General features: G+C 37.2%; 1 protein-coding gene across 4 annotated transcripts in view; it reads right to left on the bottom strand.

The window, feature by feature from the left end:
- Window positions 1-14,942, bottom strand: part of GPR89A (G protein-coupled receptor 89A) — a 47,474-nt gene that overhangs the window by 11,168 nt on the left and 21,364 nt on the right. For all 4 annotated transcript variants that reach the window (XM_061120992.1, XM_061120993.1, XM_061120996.1 and 1 more), the window contains 5 exons: window positions 10,405-10,525; window positions 9,672-9,752; window positions 4,859-4,968; window positions 2,854-2,942; window positions 1,582-1,674 (listed from right to left, as the gene is read on the bottom strand). In XM_061120992.1, coding sequence (XP_060976975.1) covers window positions 1,582-1,674; window positions 2,854-2,942; window positions 4,859-4,968; window positions 9,672-9,752; window positions 10,405-10,525 — 494 coding nt within the window. The remainder of the gene's footprint in view (window positions 1-1,581; window positions 1,675-2,853; window positions 2,943-4,858; window positions 4,969-9,671; window positions 9,753-10,404; window positions 10,526-14,942) is intronic.

Below are 14,942 nucleotides of genomic sequence, written 5' to 3' on the forward strand. Positions count from 1 at the left end.
GGACAGAGGAGCCTGGCGGTCTACAGTCCATGGGACTGCAAAGAGTCAGACATAACTGAACGACTGAGCACAATTAAAAAACTGGCAAAAAATCTGAATAGATACATCACTAGAGAGGATACACAGGTGGCAAAAAAGCACATAAAAGTTGTTCAACATCATTAGGCATTAGGAAAATGCAAATTAAAATGATTTAGTACCACCTCATATCTATTAAAACATCTAAGATTTAAAAGACTGACTACATAGCCTTAGCAAGGATGTGGAATAATTGAAACTCCCAAATACTGCAGGTGGGAATGTAAAATGGTACAACCTCTTTGGAAAAGTTTGGCCATTTCTTCAAAAGTTAACCATATGTCTGCCATATGATCCAGCCATTCTACACACAAATGCTTTCTCCCAAGAGAAAAGAGAACACATGTCCAAACACAGACTTGTAGACAAATATTCACAGCCACTTTATTTGTAATATTCCCAAATGGGAAACAAACAAATATTGATCAGCAGGTGAACAGATAAAACAAATTGTGGTGCATCCATACAGTGGAATACTACAAAGTATAGAGAGACAAAGGGGCCTGAGGAAACATTCACAAGTGATGTCCTCTATGTTGATTGGGTGATGGCCATTGCACAGGTATACGCATGTATCAAAACTTACCAAATTGTATATGTTAAATATGTACAGTTTGTTGAACGTCAACCACATCTCAATAAAGCTGTTAAAAAATGTTACACTCTCCTAAAGGCTGCATCTCAGGGAAACCTTTAGTAGCTTAATAATATGAATACTTGATAACTGAACACACTATCTTCATTTATCCTCTCCTGCTGAAGAAGTCAAGATTTTAAAATGTCATGTGAATGGGTATTAACATCAATTTTTTATAACATTTAAATCTGTTAAATCTAGAATCCTCCATTCATCTACACTGATCAAAATTAACTAACAAGCTGACAAAGCTCCTCTTTGTGCAAGCACAGCCTCAGTGGGAAAGTCATCAAACCAGAAAGTCAAATCAGCCTTTTTTATAATCACACTGAAATCCATTAATACCTGCAGATGGGTCACAAGTAAAGACAAATAAAGCAGTGCATAAAATGCACATAAAGAATAGAGTGGGAGGGCAAGCCACAAAAGAGTAAGAGCTGGAAGCACAGAAGATGAATTTATCTGTAGGAATGTGTTTTAGAATCTACTTTTTTGGGTATATACAGATTATTAAAAAGGACAGGTGGTTTCTGTTCTGAGCTGAAGGTTGGAGTAGTGTTAATATAGTCATGTACTCATGGGTAATATGAAGAGTAAGGTGTAAAACAGGAAACCCTATAGGCACTTCATATATTTCACAACCTAAGAACTTACTAATGATTTCTGACAGAAGAAAAATGCAACCTCCCGTTTCTAGGTAACCTAAAAAGAAGAGGGGGAAGAGGCTCAGATATGTGAAAGATGACATGCTCTGTTGATGCAGTTGGATTTGGAACTTAGTTCACGGCCTCAACCAAACCCAATTTTCTCTCTGCCATTACTAGAGAAAATCATCTAAACCCTGATAATTAAAAAAATATACTTACCATGAAAATTTTCCAAACACAGTAAATAGAGAAGAAGTAACCCAGAAAATTAAAGTATTTCCCTTTGAAAGTTTTGGAGTATTCTATTCTCTCCTGAGGGAGAATAAACATAAAACACGGTTAGTCCTGGCAAAATGTATATTTACATTCTACAAAAATATTTCTGCCTCTATGAATCACTGTTCAGGCTAAGGATTAAAACCTTAATATGATAATAATATTAAAATAACACATGATAATAATATTAAAATAACAATAATAGTAGTAGTGGGAAAATTTATTGAATGATTACTTTAAACCAAAAATTAGGATAAACATCTTACATGCAGTATCTACTTTAATCTTCATAACAACTCTTATGAGATATGTCCTTTTTAATTTTACAGATGAGAAAATGAAGGCTTAGAAAGGTTAAATAACTTGCTTAAGGACACACAGCTAGTGAGTAAGGGAAGTTAGGTTCAGGTCTACCTGCCTCCAAAGCCTATGTTTCTCTCTATCCTATACGGCTATTCCTGTGAAGTGATCCTCAAAAAGGATTAAAATAGTCTGAACAACCTTAAATAATAGATTTTGCATGTTTAAATTATATTGCATTTTAGGTGTACATAGGAAAGTTTCTTCTTGTAGTTAGGTTCTTCTTAATCTGGCTCCTTTAAAATAGAGCTAGACCATAGCAAGGGCTTCCACAGTGGCCCAGAATCCACCTGCCAGTGCAAGAGACTTGGGTTTGATCTCTGGGTCAGGAAGATACCCTGGAGAAGGAAATGGCAATCCAGTCCAGTATTCTTCCCCGGGAAATCCCATGGACAGAGGAGCCTGGCGGTCTATAGTCTATGGGATCACAAAAGAGTCAGACATAACTTGGGGACTAACAATAACAATAGACCACGGCAGATGGATGTCTTACTGCTCTTCCAATATTACTAACTTGCAAGAGAATAAAAAACAATCACAAGAGCTACCATGGGAGCCACCCTCTTGATCTTGGCCATCAGTAGGAAGTGATGTGTGCAACCTTCCTAGATGATTAAAAGCTTCTTCTGACTATTCCAGTCATTTCCATTTTTGAGAGTGTTCCATTAAGGGTTTTGCTACTGGTAGGAGTAATGTCACAAAGAGTCCAGGTATCAGTGCTTCATGACTGATACTGAAGCTACTGAGGTGCCTCTTACATGGCTTGGCCATAGAGGATGCTACAAAGCTTATTTAGTCTTGCTCTCTCTTCAATCACATTGGTAAAAACCATACTGCAGCTTCCTTGCTCTGTACCTTGGTAGCATATAGATCAGCTGTTTCCAGAAAAAGTTGCCTGCTTAGTTCTTCCAAAGCATCCACTTCCTGTTGAATAAGAATAAGATCTGGCACAAAATGGGCATCAAGGTTTAAATCACACAGAAGTTTCAAGGAATAGCAATGAAGAAAGCACATGCTTTTGGTTTCTTCTATAGCGGGTCCTAGGAACTGCCCATATTTTCAATTTCCTGCTTCAATAGCCAGCAGTACTATTTCAGAACTATTTTTCCAATCTCAGACACAGGTGTATAAAAGCTTACCATTAACAGCACCACCACCAAACACCTACCACTCAGTTTTACACTAGCTTGAGAGTGGCTCAGGTAGGTACTTCTGTTTATTTTTGCTTTATCTAGTTAGCTTAAGTCAAATGTCATTTTTGAAATCTCAAAAGGTTACATAGTAAGAAAAACACCTACAATATACAGCAAAGTTTTCTCTTGCATTATCTTGAATAAATACGATGCTAGGAAAAGGGATCTAATATTTACTGCGTTCTAAATACAGGCTGGGATTTATAGACATTACCTTCTTCAGTTCTTTACAGATCTTATCTTCTATCATTCACAACAATCCCATGAGATAGGTGTCATTATCCATTTTGCAGATAAGGAAAGTAAAGCTCAGAGAGTCAAATATCTTGCTCAAAGTCACACAGCTAACAGGCGTGGAAGCAAAGTCAGAGCTGCCTTACTCCAAGGTCTGCTCTTTCCATTACTCTATGCCACCTCCTAAGAACTCAGTGAGGCTGTGTGATTATCCTCTCCATTTAGGAAAGGACTCAGAGAGGTTCAATAATCCTGATACTTTTTTGACTTGGTTTAGTGTTGCTGAGATAGCTTAAACCTAAAGTTTGGCTTTTATGAATTTTTAAGTCATAAAAATAGTAAAGATAGCCCTTTCTAAAACAGAAGTTTAATTGGTTTTAATCCAAATCCTCCCTCCTCTCTGTGACTTTTCCCACTATTACCCAAATCAGCAAGTGCCCTCCAGCTCCCTCCTCAGTAGTGGCTGCTATTGGCACAGTTCAGGCCACTGAATACATGGCTCAGTTACATGTCTGGCTCTCTCATGATTAGGCAGTAAGTTCCTTGAGGAGAGAGGCTATCTTCTGCTCACCAGTTTAGCACACTGTTTGGAAATAGGAGACATGAAATAAATGTTTAAATAAATTTAAAGTCACCTTTTCCCCCCCCTCTCTCCTGTGGTCATCCCATTTTGTTTGTTCTAATTCCTACCTGCATTTCACACCAGAAAGGTATATCATAATTTATAGCAAGAACAGGTTACATTCTTTTCCTTCAACTGAGGCAAAAGGAAATTTGTTCTTCCTCAGGCCAGAGAAGGGAGGAATATGCATAAACTATCTCACCTCTAGTCTCTCACACCAAATTTTGGCTTGACAGCCTGGCAGCCACAAAGAGATGTGGTTACTCAATTTGGGAATTAGTTTAACACTGCAACCACCTGGGCCAAGACAAATTTATTAACACAATCTCCTTGATTCTTTAAACCAAAAAGTTACTGGAGATAAAAAGCTGCTTAAAATTTGTTTCTAAAACTGACTGCTTTAGAAATGGGCCCTTACAATCCATATACAAACCAGTCATTTTAGGGAGCCACTGTTTTGTGGTGGTTTTTTGAAGTTGTGAAATATAATAGTGTAGTGGAAAGAACTAAGGAGACCACAGTTCTGGTCTTACATTTGCCACAAGCCACTGTGTGACTTAACTTCTCTGGGTCTATTTTCTCATCTGTAAAATGGAAAGACTGACTTGTTTGGATCCCTTCAGCTCAAAGACAATGGTTTTATTATTTTAGGATTATCTATGGCTTTCTTTTTCCTAAGCCCAGTCCTGACCAGCTGAACTCTGATGCAGTCAGGTATCTTAGAAGAGAATGTCTCTGTCCCAACACTAATTTTTCTTCTGCCTTTGGTTCACAGTTGAGAAAAAGAAACAAGCCAATGGATAAAGGATACTTTCACTTCCTGGTGCTGAAGTGGTAACGCTCTTTATCATCCCCCAGAATCCTGATGGTTTGTTATGCACCTCCCCCTTCTGGAACATAGTCCTCCGTGTCATTGCCATCCTGAAATAAAAGAAAATGTAAAGACTTAGAGAATGAACTTATGGTTGCCAGGGGTGGGGAATGCTGGCGGTAAGGATGGGGGAAAGGGATAGTTAGGGAGTTTGGGATGGACATAGACACACAGCTATAATTAAAATAGATAACCAACAAGGACCTATTGTTAAAAAAAGAAAATGTAAAACCTCAGCAAGGGAGCATGGACCCTCAAAGTCCATTCTTGTCATCTCATAGCTGCTCCTTTCATTTGCTGAGCTGTTCAGGAAAGGAATAAATTCTGGAGTCCCACTTTTCTACTGCTTACAACTGAGGGAAAACTATACACTCCCAGAAGGAATGTGGAATAGGTGAAGGAGCACAGAATTGGAGTTGGCAATAAATCTGAAGATTCGATCTGCCATTGGAAATTGTAAGGCTTTAGAGTTTTCATGTCCTCATCTCTAGATGATTATGAAGATCAATGAAACAATATATTTACTTATTACCATTATCATTTAAGAACAAAATAAAATAACAGCTAACATGCCTAGATAAAGGATCAGGTACAGGGTAGGAACTCAATAAATGTTTCTTTCCTTCCTTTTCAGAAGCTAACAAAAGAAAAAAAAAAATCAGAAAATCACACAAACCTGGCCTCTTCTAAAGCACCATTCTCTCTCTAATGTTAATCTCTTCCTACTACTGAATAAATCAGTGGGACATTTGTCCTTCCTATCAGTTTATAGAAGGACATACCACGTCAGTGGTGGCTGCTGGCATGTTCCAGTCTATCACACAGATATTAAGAACAGGGTCCTGGTGAGGAAAAATAGACCATTTGTTCATTAATGGTTACTTGAAGGATACAATAGGCCAAGGCCTACAGGCTTAAAAAAAAAAAACCACAAGATGAGTTTAATAAAAGTAGATTTGTAGAACTAAAGAAGAATTTAATTCAACGTTAACCTCAAAAGGGTGACAAGAGATAGAAGCGGTGAGGATAAAGAAGCAGCACCGGTGTTCATGGTTAGGACCAACACAAATGGTACCAAATACCACATGGTATTTCTGTAGGCTAAATTAAGCCATTGGCTAAAATAATACAATAAAGAAGACTGCTCTGGTGGTCCAGCGGTTAAAAATCTGCTTGACAATGCAGGGGACATGGGTTTGATCACTGGTCTGGGGAGAGTTCATATGCCTCGGGGCAACTAAATCCATTTGCCACAACTACTAAAGCTCGTGTGCCCTAGAGCCAGCCCATGCTCCACAAGAGAAGTCACTGCAATGAGAAGCCTTTGCACCACAACAAAGAGTGGCTCCTGCTTGCTGCAACTAGAGTAAGCCTACGCACAGCAACCAAAGACCCAGTGCAACCAAAAATAAATAAATAAATAAAAACTTAAAAATAAACAAAAAATTTTAAAAAGCATTAAAAAAAAAAAGAATGTTAAGTGTATTGGCCACATTGACTTAACTGTTTCCTGTTAAAATGACCTTTACCTGGATACTGAGTGAATGGAATATACTTTCCAAGTTGTATTACTTTCTTCATGGTTCCCCTAGATTTATTACTTCATGGCAAACAGATGGGGGAAAAGTGGAAACAGTGACAGATTTTATTTTCCTGGGCTCCAAAATCACTGCAGACAGTGACTGCAGCCATGAAACTAAAAGATGCTTGCTTTTTGGAAGGAAAGCTATGACAAACCTAGACAGCATATTAAAAAGCAAAGACATCACTTTGCTGACAAAGTTATTCAAAGTTATGGCTTTTCCAGCAGTCATGTACAGATGTGAGAATTGGACCAGAAAGAAGGTTGAGGATCAGAATTGATACTTTTGAACTGTGCTGGAGAAGACTCTTGAGGGTCCCTTGAACTGCAAGATCAAACTAGTCAATACTAAAAGAAATCAGTACTGAATATTCATTGGAAGGACTGATGCTGAAGCTGAAACACCAATAATTTGGCCACCTGATGCGAAGAACAGACTCATTAGAAAAGATCCTGATGCAGAGAAAGATTGAAGGCAGGAGAAGGGGGTGACAGAGGATGAGATGGTTGGATGGCATCACTGACTCAATGGACATGAGTTTGAGCAAACTCCAGGAGATAGCGAAGGACAAGAAAGCCTGGCATGCTGCAGTTTATGGGGTTGCAAAGAGTCGGTCACGACTCAGTGACTGAACAACAAACAACTATATCTATTCATCATTTTTCTCTTGATGCTTTCAAGATTTTTTATTTGCCTTTTAGCAATCTGACTATATAAAACTAGTCAAACTTGTGTTTGACTTAAGCCTCTTAGATCTGTAAATTAATGTTTTCCACCAAATTTGGGAGGCCTTTGGCCATTATTTATTTAAGTACTTTTTTTTGCTTCTTAGTCCTAGAGGACTCCAACTACAGGTACCTGTTGGACTGCTTGATAGTGCTTCATCCTGAGATTTTCATTCATTTTTCTTTCATCTTTTATTTCTCTATTCTTCAGACTGAACAATTTCTATTGACCTACTTTCAAGTTCACTAATTAATTCTTCTGCTATCTTAACTCTGCTAAGCCTACCTAGCAAAATTTTCATTTTAGTTACTGTTGTTTTCAGCTTTTGAATTTCCTTTTGCTTCTTTTTAAAAATATAGTTTCTATTTCTCTTTTGAGACTCCTTTTCTGTTCACTAATTAATATTGTATATTCTTTCATTTTTTAAAATGTATTTATAATAGCTGTTTTCAAGTCTGTTTGTTAAAGCTGTTATCTGCGCCCACCTGGAGTTAAGTGTCTATTAGTTCCTTTTTATCTTGAATATGGGTTGAACAGTTCTGTTTCTTTGTATGCCCAGCAAGCTTTGACTGAAGACTTGACTTTGTAGATATTATGTTTCAGTGACTTTGGAATCTGTTTTATTTTTCTGAGGACTGTTATTTTTTTTGTTCTAGCAAGCAGTTTATCTAGCTGTACTTGAACTGTTAGCTCCACCAGGTAAAGAACTGTAATAATTAGGTCAAATTGGGAGGCTGATTCTTCTGAGAGCCACTCAAATTATGAAGACATGCTGCAGGACCACAAGCCATCCCAGATCCTGACTTAACAAGGTCTATAGGGGTTCATGTATAGATCAGAGCCAAATGCTAAGAAAGATTATTGATGAAATGGCTTATAAGTGCACATCTGCATTTGATGTGGGTCATGACTTTATATTCATCTCTCTATATGAATAAAGTAAATATAGTAAAAGGGAGAATAATCCCGGGAATCCAAACAGTATGTTTCTATATAAAACAGTATGTTTTAATACTGAATAACATGGCAACCCACTCCAGTACTCTTGCCTAGAAAATCCCATGGACGGATGCTATAGTCCATGGGGTCGCTAAGAGTTGGACACGACTGAGCGACTTCACTTTCACTTTTCACTTTCATGCATTGGAGAAGTAAATGGCAGCCCACTCCAGTGTTCTTGCCTGGAGAACCTCAAGGACGGGGGAGCCTGGTGGGCTGCCATCTATGGGGTCGCACAGAGTCGGACACGACTGAAGCGACTGAGCAGAGCAGCAGCAACACTGCTCTTATTGTTGTATTCTAAAAGTCGACAATCATATTCATTCATGTAAAATAAACTGTCGAGTTTGAATATTAACAAAACATATATAAGTAAATAAATGTATACACATGTGTATCTACTTCCAGTACCCTAGTGAAGATGTATAGAAATGGAGATAAGAATTAGTTGGTGAATCTGGACCTCTTTATCATTCCAACATCTATTGTTCTCTCTTACATTAAGTCTTCTGACTTGATTATGTATCTTACTATAGGAAAGTGTGGAAAGAAGACACATGAAATGGAAAAACACTCAACTTAGAACTTCTATGACATTTCTATATGAGTAATACTAACTCTAATAAAAACAGTAGACTAATAAGTTTCACGAAGGTAGGAATTGATTACCTTGCTCATCATTCTATCTCCATGTACTATTCAGCATTTACTACAGTGTTCAACATAAACTAGGCTTTCTACAATTAAGTGAATGATTCATTCATATGAATGAATAAAGGCAAAATATTAAAACCAAATGACTGTCCTGCCAAGATTATTAATAAATAGTTTCCCTTAGCTATTTATAGTTCACTATTCTAAGAAGTCTGCATGTCAGTCAACTCATTATTATTATTACCATTTTACAGATAAGTAAATCAGGACATAAGGAAATAAAGCAACTACCTTAAAGTCACACCGAGTTGTAGGCCAAAGATTCAGATCCAGGTAGTCTGAATCTAGCATCTGTGCTTTTACCCACTGAGACACAAGTTTCTAGAAATGCCACTTTGAAAACATACATTTTAAAAGTACTTTTAAAATAATAAAAACAACAATAGTTGGGAGACTGAAGGATTTTATAAAGTAGTTGGAGAAAAGGAAGTTGAAACAAAGTATGAAAAAGTTTATAAAAAGGCAGGACAATAGACTGTTAAAACACTCAATGGAGAATACCTTCAAATATTAAAAGATATTCTAAAATTTATCTAAGAGAATTTATATTTGAAGTTAGGAAGTAAGGTTGATTTGAAAATTTTCCTTCACACAAGATTAGACACTAAAGTCTCTGGTGGTTCCCTAACCTAAAAATAAATGAGATGAAATTCCCTGTTAGCACCAGTCATGTCAAATTTCCTTGTTGAGAAATCTGAACAGCACAAGTTTTTACCATGCTGACAGCTTACCTTTTCTTTTTGCTTATGATCATATCCATAGTTTGGAGCAGTCTCCGTTCCAGGGCTAGAATATCTGTGTCAGTCACATTCCTGTAATAAGCATAAGCTGTTAGCAGAGTCTGGGGTTCCATCTTTGGGCATAATACAGGGCAGCTGGAGAAACACAGGAACCTCAGTCATTACCGAGTAATTTAAGGAACTGTACTTTTCCTGGGGAATATTAAAATAAGTATAATAAGCAAAAAAAAATACCTTTATTGTCACTTTTTAATAGCCAGTACTCCTGGGGCCTCAGGGGAGCAGAAAGTAATTAGCTATCTATCTTATAGATTTCCTTAGACTTGATCCAGTGACATTTAGGATATATGTGTATCTACACTTTTGACTAGGCATTGTCGTCTACTGTTTTACTTTTGGGAGGAACCAATTTGCTGAAGTCAGGACTGGCTCACATTGTTGTCCATTAGAAATGTGCTTTAAAAAGTGGGAGTGAAAGGGGCTGAAGAAGGTCAGATTGAAACTGCCATTTTAAAAATAAATGTAGGATAAATAACAAGGGCAAGCAATATATAAGTAATAAAACTCATTTAGAAAGATTCCTAGGCCAATATCCAAAAGGACAGAGAAGAATAAAAAGGCAGTATCATAGACCTAATATTTAAGTATTAACGATGGGGGCATGATGTGACATATGTATTCAAGAAGTAATGGGAAGAAAAGAAAAAGACAAAATTCTCATTACCTGAGGAAGTAGGACATGTAAGTGTACGGACAGTTGACAGCACCAAATCCAGAAAGAAGAGCCATGAGAGTCACCCCAATCACACCTACCCGGCTGATGAGTTGTTCTATGGATAAGATCCCTAAAAATATGAAAGCACATTAATGCCAGGTGATACAGATAAACCGGCTTTCACCTCACAGCAAAAGGAAACATCACTGAAAACAGCAACCATTACTTTTAGCTAACTTACATGAGCTAAATTATTAATATGTGGATTTTTCTCTAATAAATATAAAAGTCTATTGATTTTCTTCTTATACCAAATGCTTCCAGAATCATTTCTATTCTTGGGCAATGGTAAAATAACAATAACATTTGCTGACTATTTACTCAAGGTAACGTGAACTCTAACAAAGTAGTACTTTTAGGAAAGCAAATCTGCTGGAAAAGTATAAATAGGAGATAATACTTTCCACTATAGTTACCTTCAGTCTACATATTTTCCCCTAATGTCATCAGTTCTTTAGCTATTATGTCTTATTCATTTTTTCCACCAATAAGCACATAATGCATCTAATAAATGGGTTGAATTTATAGAATGAGTAAGTATGTGAGTTTTAGATACTCAATTTTATTCCAATTATCAATTGTTTCCTATTCTTTGAGAATGCTGAAAATCAGTGTGGTAGTTAAATCCTACTTTTTATGTATTTGGAATAAGTAAAAAAAAGCAACGCTAAGAGTAACTCAGGAAGTCTGGTGTCACAGGAAAAAACTAGTTCAAATTTGGTCTCACTTCCTATTTCTAGGATAGAGTCGACTTCAGCCATCCACTCCTGTGGCCTAACACCAGAGGGATCATTCAGGAATTCTATGGGCTCTGAAGCTGCACTTCCAATATTTAAGTCCTCTTGTGCCTGTGTTTCCACTACTCCATTTTAGAGCTCATTGTGACCTCTGGTCTCTAGTCTTTTGCATCCCCTGACCTTCTAATTCCTTCTTTGCTGAACCTGGACTTCAAGCTTGTTTAACTTCTCTTGTCAGGACCCTCAGCCCCTACTCTCCTCCTAAAGCATTGATCCTGCAAACTCCTAACCTTAGATCAACCTGACACTCTGCTTTCCCAGTGCCCATGCCTGAGCTGCCCAAAGCTACTAGAATGCATGCTGACATTGATGCCATTATGAGTATGGTCTCCAGTCTTAACAGAAATCATTCACTACTAAGGAATCCTTTTCTTGCCCTTGGTCAGTCATCTCTCCCTCTACCCCTTAGCAGATATACTTTAACCCCCTTTTTCCCAATCTTTGTTCTTTTAAGCTAATGTGCTTATCATGTAAGAAAAAAGTTATTAGACATCAACTACCTTCAAACATTTACATCTGCTATCATCCTTCTAACTTGCCCCCTTCAGAACAAGATGGTGTCCACAGCTAAGGCTTCTCTTCCTGTGCTTTTGATCTTATGCCCCTTTCCCCTCTAAAATTTGTTCTACTGTCTGTCCTCTCTCTCTCTCTCTCTCTTCAATCTTTCCTTCTTTGCCGATTTTTTCCTTTCAGTTTCAAGTTTCTTTCCTAAGAAAAAGTCTGTCCTTGGCCTTGAGTGTACATCTAGTTACCAACCCACTCTATTGACCCCTTAAATGGAGGCGCTTCTTTCATGTCCATTTATTCTTCAACTGGCTGCAATTCAGCTTTCATCCCACTGTTCTACACTGAATGAAAGTGCTTTCACTAAAAATCACAATGGCAATATAATAGGTAATATTCACCAAGCACCTGTTATATACTACGTACTGTTTTAAGTATTCTGCTGCTACTGCTGCTAAGTCGCTTCAGTCGTGTCCGACTCTGTGCGACCCCATAGACGACAGCCCACCAGGCTCTGCCGTCCCTGGGATTCTCCAGGCAAGAACACTGGAGTGGGCTGCCATTTCCGTCTCCAATGCACGAAAGTGAAAAGTGAAATTAATTCATTTAATTCTCATAACAACTCTGAGGTGGATATTACTGAAGATCTCATTTTACAGATGATGAAATGGAGGCACAGAGAAGTTAAGTAACTTAGTCAAGCTAAGTGCCACTTAGCTAAAAAGTGGCAGAGTCAGGATTTAAACCCAAACAGCCTAGCTCCAGAGCCTGGACTCTTAGTCATTATCATAATATGGTCAGGAATTTTCTTCTGATTGCAAAATTCAACATTTTCCAATCCTTGTTTTATTTAATCATTTATGACATTGAATTATTCCTATTTTACATTATTTTCCTTTCTTGGCTTTTATACGACCATTTCTGTTTTCCTTCTCTACTTGCTTTTTCTTGGTCTGTTTTTGCTCTCCATGGACCAGAACTCCCTCTTTCATCTCAGTCTATACATTTTCCTTGGGTGATCTTGTCTGTTTCCCCAGTTTCACCTAACAGCATTTAGCTGATGATATCTAATTTTTTAGATTCCTGGAATTATCTCCAAGAGGACAGATAAATCTATACTTTTAAGTTCCTGATTTGTGTATCTAATTACCTACTAAATATCACTTAGATGCACACAGGCAACACGAATTCTACATATCCTAAACTAAAATCATCTTCCTTCTTCTGTATTACTTTTCTTAGCAAATGACATTATCAACTATCTGATCACCCAATTAAAAAAAATCTATACCATTAGTTTCTATTCGGTCTCTTACTTGGTCTTGAATACACCTCAGGGCTTTACATGATGTCTCTTGTGACTTCCTGTTGAATATACCTTTCATTTTGTCCTTTAAATCTCAGCTTGAATATCACTTTGAAAGAAAGAATGATGCTAAGGGCTTGCAATAAATTTTATATCCTTATCTGCATTATTTTCTATGATAGCTTTTGTTCATGGTTGTATCTCTGGCAGTTAATATAAACTAGGTGCTCAACAAATATTTGTAGAATTTTAAATGAATGAATAAATCCAAATTCTGTTGAAGGTACTCTTCACATATCTCTTGAATTTGTATCCTTTTTACAGGAAGGATTCATATCTTATTACTGCCTGGCACATGAAAGGTGTTCAACAAATGTTTGTTGACTGTGGATACATAATTATCGCCAAGTTACATTAAAAAAAAAAGAAAACCCCAAGGGATTAATACAGGTTATATAAAAAACTGGAAAAATGTCCCCTCTCTTTTTTTCTCTTTAAGGTACTGTCCCTTTATTAAGTATCTTTTTCTGGCTTAAAGTACTTTTAATACTATCTATTTAATCTCAGTATTTCTATGAAGTAAAGGTTAACCATTATAACTCTTGTTTTCTAGCTCATAAATGGAAAGTCAGATGGATTAAGTGATTTGCAGAAGACTATCTCACTGATGCTATTTGCTCACACAGATTCCTTCTAGCTGCATATGACTTCTTAGTTTCTCTTACTCTTTCCTACTATGGAATATCTTCCAACCTTCCTAGGGGCAGGCACTGCACAAGGAATACTTTTACAGACATTTTTTCTTTCTTTAAAATTTAATTTAATTTAATTTTTTTCAGACACTTTTTTCATATAAGTAAAGATTGAATCTTATAGTTTTTTCCATGGTGTCCATAGCAACAAACAACATTGGTTGCTGGGACAGTCTGGTGAAAGCTCTAAAAGGCAGTGTAAGCCTGGCTGCTTCTTACCTATTGCCTAAACTTTTCTTCCTCCTTATTTCTCTTACAGGGTCAAATTAATTAGATACTTGAACATTCAGAAATAAAACCAAAATGCTTATTTACTGGAGCACAAAGGAAAGACTAACACTGAAACTATTTGTTAGCTCTTCCTCTGGGTGTATTCTTCGGGATATCCCTACAGAATTTTAAAAAGGGATGGATGAAGTTACAATAGATGTGATAGTCTTTATCCCTCTCAGGCACTGTCTGGCTGCACTGGTCACGTGACTTGACTGCTCTCCAGAAGGCTGGAAAAAGGCATCAGTCACACCTTTGAACTACATGTGAGCTTGCAACATCACTGTTAGCAGCTCTGGGGTCCTCTTACCACTACTGTCCCTCATTTCTAGTATCACAGACAAATCTCTCTCTGGGCATTCATTTGAAACAGTTTATATGAGAAGCATATCATCAGGGCCTCTCTACTCCAAATTTTTCCATACAATGACATGGGCATGCTGATCACATTAGCAAATCTTAAATTCCTACCCAGAGTGTTACATTCTTGAACTCATCTACCACCTTGGAGAACCAATTTTTTTTCATTCACTAGTTCAATAAATATGTATTAAACACTTATTATGTGCTAGGTTCCATGACAGGCACTAAGGATAAAATGATAAATAAGACTTAGTCTCTGACCTCAGGGAGCTCACAGGTTAATGAGGAAGTTGGATAAGGAAACAAGTAATCACAAGTTTTAAGGGTGATATAAGTGTACTGAAGCAGGAGAAACTGACATCTCCTAATGACCGCCAGGAAAGTCTTCTTAGAGGAATTGACAAGAGTTGAATACTGAATGAATAAATAGATATTTTCCAGGCAGAACAGAGGTGAAGGACTATCCAGGCTGACAGAATATTCTAGAAACTTTAA

This window comes from Dama dama, chromosome 20 (assembly GCF_033118175.1).
Source record: "Dama dama isolate Ldn47 chromosome 20, ASM3311817v1, whole genome shotgun sequence".
Classification (NCBI taxonomy): Eukaryota; Metazoa; Chordata; class Mammalia; order Artiodactyla; family Cervidae; genus Dama; species Dama dama.